This window comes from Narcine bancroftii, chromosome 5 (assembly GCF_036971445.1).
Source record: "Narcine bancroftii isolate sNarBan1 chromosome 5, sNarBan1.hap1, whole genome shotgun sequence".
NCBI classification, from domain to species: Eukaryota; Metazoa; Chordata; class Chondrichthyes; order Torpediniformes; family Narcinidae; genus Narcine; species Narcine bancroftii.
The window spans coordinates 232410807-232426682 of record NC_091473.1 but is presented as its reverse complement, the minus strand read 5'-3'; the positions used below and the strand labels follow the sequence as shown (position 1 = coordinate 232426682).

Here is a 15876-nt window from a genome sequence, read left to right as displayed (position 1 = left end):
GCTTAATATAGAACATGTGGCACAGTCAGGGGTGGATGCAGGAATGGGCATTGCTCTAGATGTGGAGAAGGCTTTCGACAGATTGGAGTGGGACTTTTTGTTCAAAGTACTGGAGAAATTTGGATTAAGTCAAACATTTATTAATTGGATGAGGACACTGTATTGTAAACCCCAAGCAAAAATTATTACAAATGGACAGATGTTTCCAGTGTTTCCATTGAGCAGGTCCACTAGGCAGAGATGTCCATTGTCTCCAGCCGCAAGAAGGCATTAAATAGATGGGGATAAAAGTAAACAAAGATTTATGGAACTTTTACAAATTTAATTATCTCCTTTCACTCGGGAAGATTGTGGAGGACCTTGCTAGATGGAGGACTCTGCCCATAACACTGGTGGGCAGAGTTATGTGTGTCAGAAGGAAGGTAATGCCAAGGCTCCAGTATCATTTTCAATCATTACCCATTTTGTTACCCCAGGGCTTTTTTTAAGATGCTCAATTAATGTGTCAGAAGTTTTCTGTGGAATGGAAAAGTGGCTAGAATCTCCATGGAAAAGTTGATGTGGGACTATAATTTGGGAGATTTAAAATTATTTGAATTTAAAGGATATTGCAAGGCAGCCCAGGCAAGGTAGCCCAAGCATGGTTTATCACCTCACTCTTTGAGGGAACCCACTCTCCTGGATATAAATTGGACTACATGTAGTAGATGAAAAGATAGCAGGAGAGTTTATGGATAAATGGGACACTAATTTTTTTTTAAAACAAACCCCATACTTCATACTTCAGATATGGCAAAGAATGAATCAACGTGGGGATAGCTCCCAAAATGACTTTGACCCAGAACAACTTAATACTCTTGACTGGGTAATAAAATCCTGGACACCTGGTGCCAGAAGGGGATCAGGTGTATTGAAGATTGTTACAAGTGAAGGCAATTCATATCATTTGAGCAGTTGAAGAACACATACGATTTGTCTAATAGAACATTCTTCTGCTATCTGCAAATAAGATCTTCAAGGGAAAAATTAGGACCATCTATATCCCTACCTAGATGTAGTAATGTGGAGATTCTAATTTGACAAGGGAACATATTTAAATTTATCTCTAAGATGTATTACATATAGTGAGGGCCTGAAGCCAGATTTACACATGTCAAGGAGAGATGGGAGTGGGACTTGGACACAATTATCAATGAAGAGTGGTGGCAAGACCTGTGTCTGGACAGCGTGACTGGGGTCGTCAATGCTAGATACAGGTTGGTGCAGTGCAACTTCCCTCAAACAACAAAAATTATATAAATCAAAACCAAAAATTTTGAAATGTGCTTTAGGTGTGGTGTGGAGATTGGAACCTTTTATTACTCCACCTGGTTATGTACAAAGTTAAGATCCTTCTGGGAGGACCTGGGGGGTGCATTCTGGAAAAGTCACAAAAGTGGATTTTCCACATGTACTTTATGGGAAATTTGAGCTTTAGACTGTCCAAGTACCAAATTTAGTTTGCGAAGGTTGCCCTGACGGTAGCCAGGAAATGTATAGCAGTTACATGGATGTCCGACTTCTAATTAAATACTACACAATGGAATATGGAAATGCAGAATTGGATTCCCTGGAGAAAATCAAGTACAATCTAAGGAGGAAATATGACATATTTGTTAGAGTGCGGCAACCCTCTTTGAAATACATCGGCATGCAGATTTAATGAGCTACCCCCCCCCCCCCCCCACCTTTGAAATATGGGCACTGTAACATTTCCTCCCAGCAGGGAAATGAGTGGAATTAAGGAGGTAGGACATGACGCAGATGACGAGCTTTCTCGTTTTGTTTTTAATTCTATTTTTATTCCTTACCTTTGTTATTGAGTCAACTTGGTTGTTTTTCCTAGTGTTCTGTAAGGGGATACTAGTATTTGTATCTGTATAATTTGTATCATTACATGTATTGGGGTGGGGATGTGTGGGAGGGGTTATAAGTGTTGAAAGGGAATGTGTTGGTTTGTCGATTTTTTTTTTTGAAAATAAAATATTTTTTAAAAAATCACGTAAGTTCTATGTAAAAAAAAAGCATAATTATAACACATGTATGAGATTACTTGGATGGTATGCTCAATAAAGAATGTCATTCTATAGAGAAATTCTCTTGGATGATGAAAGGATTACCCTTGTGCTCTAAAGGTTTTGATTGAAGTTTCCTTATTGTTTTGGCATCTCTGTATTATTCCTGTCTGAAAGGAACAACTGACTCACCATCCTGCTGCACAGGGGATCCCTTGGATTTGATCCCTTGGATTTGATGTGCATTTCATCCACATCACCCTGCGTGATTTATTTGGAAAGCATATTCCACCCTCTGAGATTAAACTTTAAAAATAATGCTTTGATTTTCTGCCAGGTTTTTGAATCGGAATGTATTAATTTGTATCGTATGTAATCATTTTCTAGCTGCACATGTTTATCGGGTACTACAATTATTTGAATTTTTGATTAGAACAAGGAATAGTTTCCTTGGAAGTTTAGTATGTTTCCTTTGTTCCTTGACTTAAGATGTCCCTTAATAGTTCTCCATTGATTTGACTCCTTCCCCCACCCATCCTCTACTGCCTTCCTTTACATATATTGTGTCAATCCCTAATCTCAGTATTTCTTTATTTAAGTGGCACGGAATAAGGACATATAAAAGATTAATCAAGAACATTTGCAAATGCTGCAGTCAAGTGAAATACACAAATGTGCCAGAGAAACTCACCAGGTCACACAGACAGCATCCATAGGAACTCGAGGGAAACCAACGTTTTGGGGATGACGAAAAGCTCCGGCCCAAAACGTTGCTTACCCTTGACTTCCCATGGATAGTGCGTGACCTGCTGAGTTTGTACAACACATTTGTGCATTGCACATAAAAGCAGAACCGAGTATAATTCATCTGATTGCCATTTGGCATTTCTGCAATCCAGAAATACTAATTCAAATTTTTTGAGTGAAAAAGCGAGGTTTTGGTATAACTTTGTAAAACTTTGATTCAACTATAGCTGGAATATTGAGTGCATTTCTGGTTGTGAGTCAGTCAGCCTTTATTATTGCTTTAACACCAAATGCCATGGAATTAAAATGATACAAGGTTCATGAAACCATGGTGATTTTGCAAGAGCTGCTTAACCAAAACAGTCCTGCCTACAATTAATTAACCAGACATTAGACAATGGCACAAGTAAAGACTGGGTGCAAACTAGATGTTAAAAGTGTTGCAGCCCTCACGGGTCACTATAAGATGGATGTGGTTGCACTGGAAAGAGTGCTGAGGCAATTTAGGATGTTGCCTCCGATGTATCTTTCAGTGATGGTAAGGTTGGGGCTGTTTTCCTTGAATCAGGGCAGACTGAGTGAGGATCTGATAGAGATGTACAAAATTATGAGGGGCAATGATAAGGGAGAGAGCAAGAAACTTTTCACCATGGAAAAGGTATCTGAGAATAGGGAAAAAGAAAGCAATAGGTTTAGAGGATTAAAAAAATACTCAGAACTTGTTGCCATCTGATGCCTGTCCACGAGAAGATGGTGGAGGGGGGCAAAACAGAGAAGCGCGAGGACAAGCACTTAAATCAGCGAGGCATAGTTTACTACCAGCCCGGTGTTGCCAGATGGGATTGGTATAAATAGCTGCTTGGTTGTCGAGAAAGACATCATGGGTGGAAGGGTCTACTTTGGTGTTGCAAAACTCTGTGACTCTATTACACTAGACCAACTGGTATCTTGATGCAGTAAGGAGGTTTGAGCAGGGGTTGGTGCGATGATGTAACATTTTTTTTAAGAACAGTTCAGGGTCACTCTGGTTTTACAGGATGTCTGGAAAATGTCCATGTTGTGTTCTTCATGAAGTAATGATCTCAGTGTCTCCATTTCAGTGAATATTTGCTGCTTGGTTTTTTTTGACTCATCAGCATTCCTTCTTTGTGGAAGGCTACTTGGAATTTATTTTTTGTTGGCAATGTGTTTGGTAACTTCATTGAAAAATCAAAAAAAAAGGAGAACACAATAAATATTTAAAAGAAAACGAAGTGCTGGAAGGACTTTGGAAGCTGACCAACATCTTCCTTTTTTATTAACACTGTACTGACTGTCTTATTTACAGTTAACAGCTGTTTAACCTCCTGTCGATTGTCTTTGATGTTGTGTTTCTCAATTGCAGACACACATGAAAGTGGTGAGCTGCTTTTAAATCCAGTCAGGAGGATATTTGAAATGTTTTCTAGTGCTGGTATAGATTTTAAATTGATGAGACACAAGTTTTACGATCATGAAAAAAAAAAATCTTTTCCAAAGCACAGGTGGAGGTACTACCAAAGTGCTGTAGGGAAGGAAGTTCCAAGACTTGCAATGAAAGGTGATGTATTTCCAGGTCAGGAAAAGAGTGCAATGAAAAAATTAGTACATGGAAAGATGCAAATATGATTGATATTAATAGATGGCATAATGAGATGAAATATTGTTTAATAATGGAAAAAATACATATGTTTTGTGTGATAATTATAGTTTTTTTAATTAATAAGTGGTTGTTATATTCAGAATATTTACATTTCAATTTAAATTGATTAGATTTTAATATGTATGTTTAATTTTTTCTTAATATTTTTTCTCTTTCTTTATGGCTCTCCTTAGGCTGAAGGGGGGGGGGTTTCTTTTCTTTTTTTTCTCTATAAAAATAACATTCATATTTAGAGGTACTTGTTGTATATGTCATGTACTAATTGTTTTCTGAACGACATAAATAAAGTTTTAAAAAATAAAGGAAAAGCGTGCAACTTGGAAGAAAGCATGCAGGATATATAAAATGCCCAAAACACACACCAATAGACTTAAAGTAAATGAAGAATGCTGGAGAAACTCAGCTGGTCAAACAGTGTACTTTATAGAGCAAAGTTAAAGATACATAATCAATGTTTCGGGCTTGAACCCTTTGTCAAAGTTTAAAGTTACAGTAAATCTCTACCAGCACTAGAAAACATTTAAATATCTTCTTGACACTGGATGTAAAAGCAGCTCACCACTTTCATGTGTCTGCAAATGAGGACTATAGGACTGTCAGAGAGAGATTATGAATGAAGGAGTGAAAAAGTTCCCACGTCCACCATGATTCTCCCCACGCCCACCATGATTCTCCCCATGCCCACCATGGTTCTCCACACCGACCCCTCCCCCCACATTGAAGACCTCTTCTCCTGCCTTCACCCTTTTTACTCCTCTTGGACATTTTGCCCTGGCCAGCTGCCCATTCCAAATCTTTATATATCCAATTGGTGCCAAGACATCACCATCCCAACTTCACCACTCCCCTCTCTTATTCTTATCTCACCCCTTCTGAATACTCTGCCCTCCACTATCTCTGCACAAATCCCAACCTCACTATCAAACCCGCAGACAAGGGTGGTGCTGTTGTGGTCTGATGCACTGACCTCTACCTTGCCCAGGCCAGGCAACATTTCTCAGATACTTCCTCTTACTTACCACTCCAAAAAGACCCCACAAAAGCACATCAAGCCCCCTGATACCACTGTTCCATGGTCACAATGTCCTAGTGAAACCTTTCACCATGTTTGTGATGGACTGCACCAGGATCAGTAGGGAAGAAGCGGTTCAACTTTCAGCAGCTCTCATGCAGGGGATCTGCTACTGTATTACCTGGTCTTTTGGCGAGAGACTAACTCCTCTAAACTGCATGTTGGTTGCTTTCAATTTCCCCTGTCCATTTTTTGGTCTTCTGCCATTCAGTGTTGACAGAAATTTGGCTGCTCTAAGCACTTATCCATGCTAGCAAGACTTCATGTTAATTTGTCAGCTAAATTACCTTGTATCAATCAGTGAAATTCATTTCTCCCTCTGGTGATTGATTGAATGTGTTAGATTTCTTGTTTATGTTCAGTGGCATTAAAAATGATTTTCAGAACATTAAAAAGTAATATTTAAACTATTGTTAACAAGTATTTGCCATTCGCCAATTTGCTTTCATTCTCATGATAAATTTATAGATCTCATAAAAATTGTCATTATTTTGTACAGCTGTTAAGTCGTAATATACAGGGAGATTTTAGAATTTTAAAAATTAGGGTTGAATTGAATATAAAATTCTGAGTATAACATGTGGTTTCCTTTATTTCTAGATTATAGGCAACTGGACATTAATGGCTATTTTCAACCCAATATTCTGCAATCTGGCAGAGAATTTTGACTGAAATTTGCACCCTTGAGAACACTTCAACATGCAGTCCAGGTGAGTGCTGCTTTGAGATTCATTGTTTAACCCATATTTTGGACTTTGATTGTAATAACGTTTCATCAAATGGCAAAAGAAATCTACGTCTTAAGATTCTTGGTACCCAAGCAAAAAAAAGATTTTGAGTTTATAGATGGATATTCAATATTTTCATTACAAAATTTGTGGATGTCAGTATTGTGTGGACATTGTTAGTTTGATTTCTTCAACTGTGCTGACATTTTCAGACATTGGCGACAAATTGAACAATGGATAACTATCAAAGATATATAATGCAGCAATCATTAGGTTCAATTGATACCATTGGATTGAGTTATTTCTGCTTAAGGTTAAACTATTTCCTAGTGCTCCCTTGCTTTAAAGATTTTTAAACGTGTTAGCATCCAAACATTTCCTTTATTCTTCTGGTTGCATTGAGATCCAAACTGTAGATATGAGGGAAAGATATAAAATTTGGAGGTAAGAAAGTGAGGGGCACTTTCACATATACCTGATGTAAGGTGAATATATTAAGTGTACTAGTTTATGGCTTGAAAATGCATAGAGTGGGGCTATTTCCAGCAACTATTAAACAAGGTGTCAGATGGTGGGTTGACAGTCTTGTGCACTCTCCTTCAACTCCAGTTACTATCAGTGGTAACTCTCATTTAAGATGGGTGAAAGCATAATGGCATAAAGATGTGAAAAAGTATAATTAAAAAGTAAAGATTCACTTTTGATCTGTCATGCTAGATACTCTTCATTTTAGCAGCGAGGTATCATTCTAGAATTAAATCCAATGGGGCTAAACTTTGGAACCAAAGCCAAGTACTCTACATAGCTGCATGCAATGTTTAGTGAATTTGACTGCTTTTTATGTCCATGGGAGTGGATGCCATTTTAATTCGCACCTCACAAGGTCAGTGATTGTAGCCTTGGCTATGAGGCCTACAGCAAGCTTGAGGTAACATTGCAGCTTGAAACACAAAATTGAATTCTACATCCTGTAGAGTCACTTTGTCTTAAAACATAGAAATGCGGATGAACTCGGCTGGTATCACAGCGTCCATACAAAGTATAAAGGAATAAGATGTAACTGTCACTTGAATTCTTCCAGCATTCATGTGTTTACTACAATCACAGTGTCTGCAGACTTTTATGTTTCACTCAGCTCACTTTGTCTGTTTTTAGTGATGTCTGACCCATTGAGTGTTTCCATCATTTACTGATTTTATTGTTCACTTTGAAAACTGGCTCCAGTGATTACAAACACTCATGCAGTTCCATTGCTATTTTGGCACTTGGAAACCATTTGCAATGGGTAGTCGTGGTGCTTCTGCTGGCAGCACTATTTGAACAAGAGCTTCAGCAGCACATGCAATGTCGAGGGCCCTGCTGCATTTGAGGGCCACATTTACAGAGGTGCACATTGCAATCTCAATCTCTCTGAGGAGTACTAATGTTTTGGGGTGAGCCCTTCTTCTAGGTATAAGCAAAAAGCATGCAGGTGTCAGAATTAAAGACGAGAGAGAGAAATGGGGAAGAATAGGAGGGGGAAGAGTCCATACCAATGGGACAAAAGGTGTCAATTGGACATGATAAGAAGAAAGGTGAGAATTGATTCGGGCTCTGGGAAAAGTGATGGAGATAAAAGACAAACCTAGAGGATAGGAGACAGGGAAGAAGATGGGGAAGGGGATTTAATGGAAACTGGAGAAATCGATGCTAATAGCATTCTGTTGCAAACCTCCATCCATGCAGTCTAGTTTGAACTGAATGGCCTGCTTTGGTCAAGGTCACTGCCACATTTAATTTCCAGTCTATTATGCTGATCTCACAGAGTACTGCTCATTGCAGTGTTACCTCAGCGAAAGGCACTTCCTCCACTTGCGTCGAAGATGACGTTGAGTGGGTTTGCCACAATTGATGACTTCTCCAAAGTTCAGTAAATAAAGTTTGCACACATGGTTGTCCAGTCTTCCTTGCATAATCAGGAGATTTTTGAGTTAAAAAAGTTTGTAGTGTTTGAGTTGTGGTTGATCATAAAAAGAATTTCCTCACGGTCCATGCCAATCTTCCAGGAAATATGAAGTTTCTTCATTCTGACATAATCTACTTTTGCCAGGCATATTTCAAAGCAGCAGTTGACTTATTAGCTTGACTTTGGGAGAATAAGGTCCATCCTTATCAATTCCAGCTCAGCATCATGAGAGTTGATAGCAGATCTAACTCAGAAAGAGATTACATTCTTAATAATTGTCTGGATGCATTGTAAGAAACACTAAATGGATCTTCCTAATCCAATATAGCCTGCTGCATTCTACCCAATATTGCTCACAGAAGGGAAATTATTCAGAGTGAATTTAATTGCCTAGAGATGTTGATGAAGGTCCACTTCATGGTTTCATCACGCTAATGTGGAAGGAATTGGCCACTATGTATTTGTTGTCAAGAGAAAAGAAACTTCGACACCTATTACTGTGCCATTTCTGTTATTCCCTTCAACAGCTGTGCACATGATTACATATTGAGAGAAATTAAGTACTACTTTATTGTTTGGACCTCAAAACCGGTTTCACAAGGAGAACTCAGCCTTGGAATTTGTATTATTATGTAGGACTGCACGGTTAGCATAGCACCAGCGATATGGTTTAGAATTCGGTGCTGTCTGTGAAGAGTTTGTACATTCTGCCCGTGTCTGCGTGGGTTTCCCTCCTGTGCTCAGGTTTCCTCCCACCATGCTGTATATCTAAATTTAAGAAGGAAAAAAAATTACAATTTAAATACTTCCATGATGCCAACATTTCTGAAAGATGGACCTGCCAGGTCTTGCCATCAACGGGGCTCCATGTATCAGTAGCCTTGCCTGAGAGGATACCATTAGAAGAATACTGACGAGTCCACATGGTTTTTAAACCTGCAGCACTCAGCAAGGAAAGAGCATTGCCACAATGGAGTAAGTTGTTGTGACCGAGGAATGCTTCAGCTTTTTGCTCAGTTTTGTTAACTCATAAGCTCTTGATGCAGCTTCACAGATGGATCTTGTACAGAAGTAGAATACCATTACAAATTATTTCCAATAAATTGGATCATAAAATATTGTTTGAATTAATCACTTTTGCAAACTTAATGGATGACAATTGGTGTAGCAAAGTTTTGGACATTTTGGAAAGACATCACAGAAAAATTAACCAGGATAACAGGAGTGGCCTTTGTGGGTGACCCAGAACTATATCTATTAGGAAATAAACAACAAATTGAATAAAATCTCATTTATAAAAATAGCACAAGCAGTTGCAAAAAAAAAATGTATTGCAATCACTTGGAAGTCCAACTCTCCTTTACTTAGGATGAGATACTATGGAAATGAACAGCTGTAGACCTATGGAAAAAAATCTCATAATTTAAAGAATAAATATGACACTGTTGTAAAGATCTGAATTGAACACATTGAACAGTTTATAAAAGATGGAAAGCTGGCTTCTGGAAATGCCTTTGGTCAAGCCTCATATTGACCACTCTGACAAGAGTCTGTTGCAATAGCATCTTTTCACACTCTGCCTTTGCTTTGATGCATCAGGGCTTTTTGGAGCATCGGAGCATTGTTTCGTGAGTGATTCTCGTCAATGATCTATATTTTTTAGCACATTGATAACCCAGATAGTTTTAAAGTTTTGAAACCCATCAGGTTCACCAATGTCTTTCAGGAAAGGGCATCACCCATTGTTATGTGAAATGGACAGTTCATGACTCTGGATTCACCAATCTGGTTAACTCATAATTGCCATCTGAAATAGTCCAGAGAGTAATCGGGGATGGACTATTGATACTGATCGTGCTAATGCTATCACACCTCATGGATGAATAATGTTTTAACATCTGATTTTGAGGAGGCACTGTGCAAAAAAAATTATGCATATTTACTCTTTCTTCAGACATGCCACTTGCTACTGGGATAATTCCCTACTCCATTAATCCACAACATAGTTAAATAGATCATGAAATTTTAATGGACAAGGGAATAATTGGTAGCATAACTGGTTCAAATGATTAGGATTTGGATCATTACCCAATGTTCAGTGCGACTGAAATATAGATCTAGCTAATTACTGAGGATTCTCACGAGTCATTAGACTGCAGCATAGGACACGACACAGAATGTAACATATGCCATAAAATACTTCATGAGAAATTGTACTACTCACCAAGTAATTTACAATGAAGCCTTGAAAATAGTTATTGCTTAATGACTGGTTTGTGTCATTTGCCTCATGACCAGCAAATGACTCCTCACTAGGCTGCAAAGAGAGTTAAGCACTGTCTCCTGAGAATTGAGCAGGCATTGGGATGAAATATTGAGCTCCATTTGTAGTTGTAATCTGTGCCATGTGCTGGAGTACAGTTTATTCCTCTTTGGTCTTTGCATGTCATTGAAAAATTTTGACTCGGCAGATTGTTTAATGTCTGGATGTTGTTCTCAGCCACCCTTTCTTGCACAATGAAATACTCAAATGTCTGTGGTTTGGCAGAGGGCAAATTTGTATAGGTTCATTGATCTCAGCTGTACAGTGAATGGAAACTGGAGAAATGAGAGCACAATGTTGAAAGATTATCTCTGATGTGTCTCTTTTGATGCAGCTCCTTACTAGAAGTAATATGGAGAGGAGCTTATTCATCTTAATAATAGCCATGATTTATTTATTTTATGTAATCCTCCACTGTTTCAAAGGTCAGCTGAACTGGATGGATGGGCGCTAAGGAAGAAAGTCCTACCCACTTCAGTGGAAGCTCTCATATCTCATGAAAGTTCAGGATCAAGGGAAGCAGCATGCTATAATGATGTGTACATGCAACCAAGGGTGATGTTCATCAATCTCATAAGAACCTCCCATGGCACCAGCTACAAATCAACTGCTCGGTATAGGACCCTTGTGTCTACCTTATTTCTGTTGGATTTTAACTTCCTAGCTGGTTTCCCCTGAAGGGATGCCATTCAGCAACTATTGGTGCCAAATAACATCGACCCTTGGGATCTCTTAATTCTGGAACATCAAAGTTTTACTGCATTTTTGTAGTACCAGGCCAGCATATTGGCGTGGATGGTGTCCAAAGAAAAGTTGCCCCTGGATTCTCAGTTTCCTTTATTATTTCCACACCTAATGTAACTAAATTCTCATCCATCAACTTGGGAGCAGTAATGAGAACAAATAAATTCAGTCCATTGTTGTTGGTTCTGCACTTACTTCCCACTTTTGTTGTTGACATTATGGCCACTTTTGATGTTATCTATTCAGCATTTTGAATCCCCTGCTACCGTGTTTCGGGATGAAGAATAATTCTTACTATTTATGTTCTGTAAAATATATGCATAAATTAAACATGCTGCATTGCTCAGCATTTTTGGTTTTTTTTTGGAGTACCATCTAACATCTCTGAGCTTCAAGTTTGCTTTTCATCTACATGAGAACAGTCATGCTGTTCGTTGGCTGAAGGAAGATAATTACATTATGAATCATGCTGTGCAAAGAGTAATTTTTATTTCATTTTTAAAATTCTCAATATTATCCTAAATGTTCCTTCTCCTCTTTGAAAGCTCGTAGATCAGGGATTTCTCAGAAATCAGTGGAGATGACAAGTTTTTTTTTCTTAAGGAGTTATTGACCACATCCTAGAATTTTTTTTTTCCTCTGCCATTTAAACCTCTTACCATGACAGGTCTCTGAATAAAGGGTCTGTTTCGGGAGTCTGAGAAAGATATGTGAATGATTTGGCTGGCTACCTTGGTGTTATCTGAAATTAGGGCTTCAGTTTGGGGATTTTGGCTTGAAAGAGGAAGCTAATGTTGGTTCCCTTTGTACTCACTTCCTTTTTTTTAAATATTTTATTTTTGATTTTTTTTCCCAAAATATACATAATAAAATCTTCAATAAAGTTTTTCTAAAAAAACAAAAACAGAACAGTCCCTCCCTCCATCCCCTTTCCCTACATACAGATCCACACACTATCAGAGCTTCTTTGGCTTGGCTTCGCGGATGAAGATTTATGGAGGGGTAATGTCCACGTTAGCTGCAGGCTCGTTTGTGGCTAACAAGTCCGATGCGGGACAGGCAGACACGGTTGAATCGGTTGCAAGGGAAAATTGGTTGGTTGGGGTTGGGTGTTGGGTTTTTCCTCCTTTGTCTTTTGTCAGTGAGGTGGGCTCTGCAATCTTCTGCAAAGGAGGTTGCTGCCCGCCGAACTGTGAGGCACCAAGATGCACGGTTTGAGGCGATATCAGCCCACTGGCGGTGGTCAATGTGGCAGGCACCAAGAGATTTCTTTAGGCAGTCCTTGTACCTCTTCTTTGGTGCACCTCTGTCATGGTGGCCAGTGGAGAGCTCGCCATATAACATGATCTTGGGAAGGCGATGGTCCTCCATTCTGGAGACGTGACCTACCCAGTGCAGCTGGATCTTCAGCAGTGTGGATTCGATGCTGTCGGCCTCTGCCATCTCGAGTACTTCGATGTTAGGGATGAAGTCGCTCCAATGAATGTTGAGGATGGAGCGGAGACAACGCTGGTGGAAGCGTTCTAGGAGCCGTAGGTGATGCCGGTAGAGGACCCATGATTTGGAGGCGAACAGGAGTGTGGGTATGACAACGGCTCTGTATATGCTAATCTTTGTGAGGTTTTTCAGTTGGTTGTTTTTCCAGACTCTTTTGTGTAGTCTTCCAAAGGCGCTATTTGCCTTGGCGAGTCTGTTGTCTATCTTTGTCGATCCTTGCATCCGATGAAATGGTGCAGCCAAGATAGGTAAACTAGTTGACTATTTTGAGTTTTGTGTGCCCGATGGAGATGTGGTGGGGGCTGATAGTCATGGTGGGGAGCTGGCTGATGGAGGACCTCAGTTTTCTTCAGGCTGACTTCCAGGCCAAACATTTTGGCAGTTTCCGCAAAACAGGACGTCAAGCGCTGAAGAGCTGGCTCTGAATGGGCAACTAAAACGGCATCATCTGCAAAGAGTAGTTCACGGACAAGTTGATCTTGTGTCTTGGTGTGAGCTTGCAGGCACCTCAGATTGAAGAGACTGCCATCCGTGCGGTACCGGATGTAAACAGCGTCTTCATTGTTGAGGTCTTTCATGGTTTGTTTCAGCATAATGTTGAAGAAGATTGAAAAGAGGGTTGGTGCGAGAACGCAGCCTTGCTTCACGCCATTGTTAATGGAGAAGGGTTCAGCGAGCTCATTGCTGTATCTGACCCGACCTTGTTGGTTTTCGTGCAGTTGGATAACCATGTTGAGGAACTTTAGGGGACATCCGAGGTGCTCTAGTATTTGCCAAATCCCTTTCCTGCTCACAGTGTCGAAGACTTTGGTGAGGTCAAGAAAGGTGATGTCAAGTCCTTTGTTTTGTTCTCTGCACTTTTCTTGGAGCTGTCTGAGGGCAAAGACCATGTCAGTAGTTCCTCTGTTTGCGTGAAAGCCACACTGTGATTCTGGGAGAACATTCTCGGCGACACTAGGTATTATTCTATTTAGGAGAATCCTAGCAAAGATTTTGCCTGCAATGGAGAGCAGCGTGATTCCCCTGCAGTTTGAGCAGTTTGATTTCTCGCCTTTGGTTTTCTACATATATATAGAATATAATTGGGGAAATCACGTTTGGATATGTAACATTTATAGTCCTTTTTTAATTACTGTATCTGGGTCCCTATATGGTCCAGGTCTGTCTGTCAGATCTTTACAAAAGTGTCATATTTATTCTTTAAATTGAGATTTTTTCCATAGGTCTACAGCTGTTCATTTCCATAGTATCTCATCCTATAAGTAAAGGAGAGTTGGACTTCCAAGTGATTGCAATACATTTTTTTTTTGCTACTGCTTGTGCTATTTTTATAAATGAGATTTGATATTTATTCAATTTGTTGTTTATTTCCTAATAGATATAGCTCTGGGTCACCCGCAAAGGCCACTCTTGTTATCCTGGTTAATTTTTCTGTGATGTCTTTCCAAAATGGCCTCACCTTCATGCTCGACCATGTAGCATGCAGAAAGGTTTCTGTTTCAATCCCACATCTGAAACACATCGTTGATATTTCTGCTTTTGATCTATATAACTTCTGTGGGGTAAGATGTGATTGGTGTAAAAAAAAAATATATTGAACCAATCCATATCTTGCATTTATAATTGATGTCATGCTGTCTTTGCACTAATCTGACCATCTTCTTTCTGGAATTACCACACCCAAGTTCGATTCTCATCTTTCCTTTGATTTCTACAACCCTGGTTTTGAACTTTCGCTCTGGAGTGCATAATACATTTTTGTTATAAATTTGGGTGTATTCCCCATCCAGATGATTTGTTCTGTTTCATTAATTTCAGGTGGGGTCAACATTGGTCCCCATCTTTCTCTTAAGACCGAGCTAAGCTGGAGAAAACAAGGTCCCACTGACCACTCCATATTTGTGTTTTAGTTGTTTGAAAGACATGAGTTCCTTCCATATAGCAGTCTTCATATCACATGCCTTTCTCATACCATGAATATAAATATGTTCTATTGCCTATGTTCATAGGCAATAGAACATATATTTACACAATGGTGCTTTCATATCCTTAGTTTTATTTCCTATACATTCATTAATTTCTTGCCATGTTCTGATCATCTGATCGTATAGGATTATCTGTCTTTTTTCTGGAGATTTGACACTCCATTTATAAATAAAATTCTTTGCTTTCCCCTCTCCCATTGAATCCATTCCAATCTGAATCCATGAGGGGGTGCTGTCTTCCCCCAAAAAAGGCTGCAAGAAATCTAGCCTGTACAGCTAGGTAGTATTTTTTTTTAATTTGAAAGTCCATATTCCCATGTTGCTTTTCCAGTGTGATTCTTGGTGCATTATTATTTCATAGGAACTGTCTAATATGATTGTTTAATAATTTAAATAAAGAATTTGAAGGAATAGGTGGTGATAGGAAAAAGATATGCAGTCTTGGCGTTACTTTCACTTTGATGCCATTAACCTTTCCCACAAGAGTAATCAGTAAGTCTCTCCATTTCTGCAGGTTTTCTTCTATCTTCTCCAAAAGAGGTACATAATTTAGATTATACAGATTTTATAAGTTTTTGTCAGTTGCTATTCCAAGATATTTTATTCCATCCATCTTCCATTTAAATTTACTTCCTTTCTGATATCTTCCATATTTAAAATATGTCAATGGCATGATCTTGCTTTTGTCCATATTTATTTTATAACTAGACATTCTTAAATATTTTTCTAGTGTTCCTTGTAATTATTCCAAAAATTTAGCCATGTCTGATAGGTACAGTAGCACATCACTGGCAAATAGACTAATTTTGTGTTCTTCTTGTCCAACTTTGAAGCCCTTTATATCCAGATCCCTTCTTATTATCTCCACCAGTCAATTACTAAAATAAAAAGCACTGTGGACAGGGGGCATCCTTGTCTACTCAATATGCTCAAGGGAACACCGTTGACATCTGATTATTGGTTATAATTTTAGCTTGTGGTTTATGATATGAAGTTTTTTTTTATCCAGTTCATAAATATTCTACCTGTGCCAAATTTTTCCAGTGTTTTAAATAGAAAGGACCATTCCAAAAGGTCTAATGCTTTTTCTGCATACGGGG

General features: G+C 38.9%; 1 protein-coding gene across 6 annotated transcripts in view; it reads left to right on the top strand.

Moving 5' to 3' along the window:
- Positions 1–15876, top strand: part of LOC138765026 (neuron navigator 1-like) — a 674255-nt gene that overhangs the window by 97693 nt on the left and 560686 nt on the right. For all 6 annotated transcript variants that reach the window (XM_069941668.1, XM_069941670.1, XM_069941669.1 and 3 more), the window contains one exon: positions 6155–6264. In XM_069941668.1, the coding sequence (XP_069797769.1) occupies positions 6254–6264 (11 nt within the window). In that variant the 5' untranslated portion in view covers positions 6155–6253. The remainder of the gene's footprint in view (positions 1–6154; positions 6265–15876) is intronic.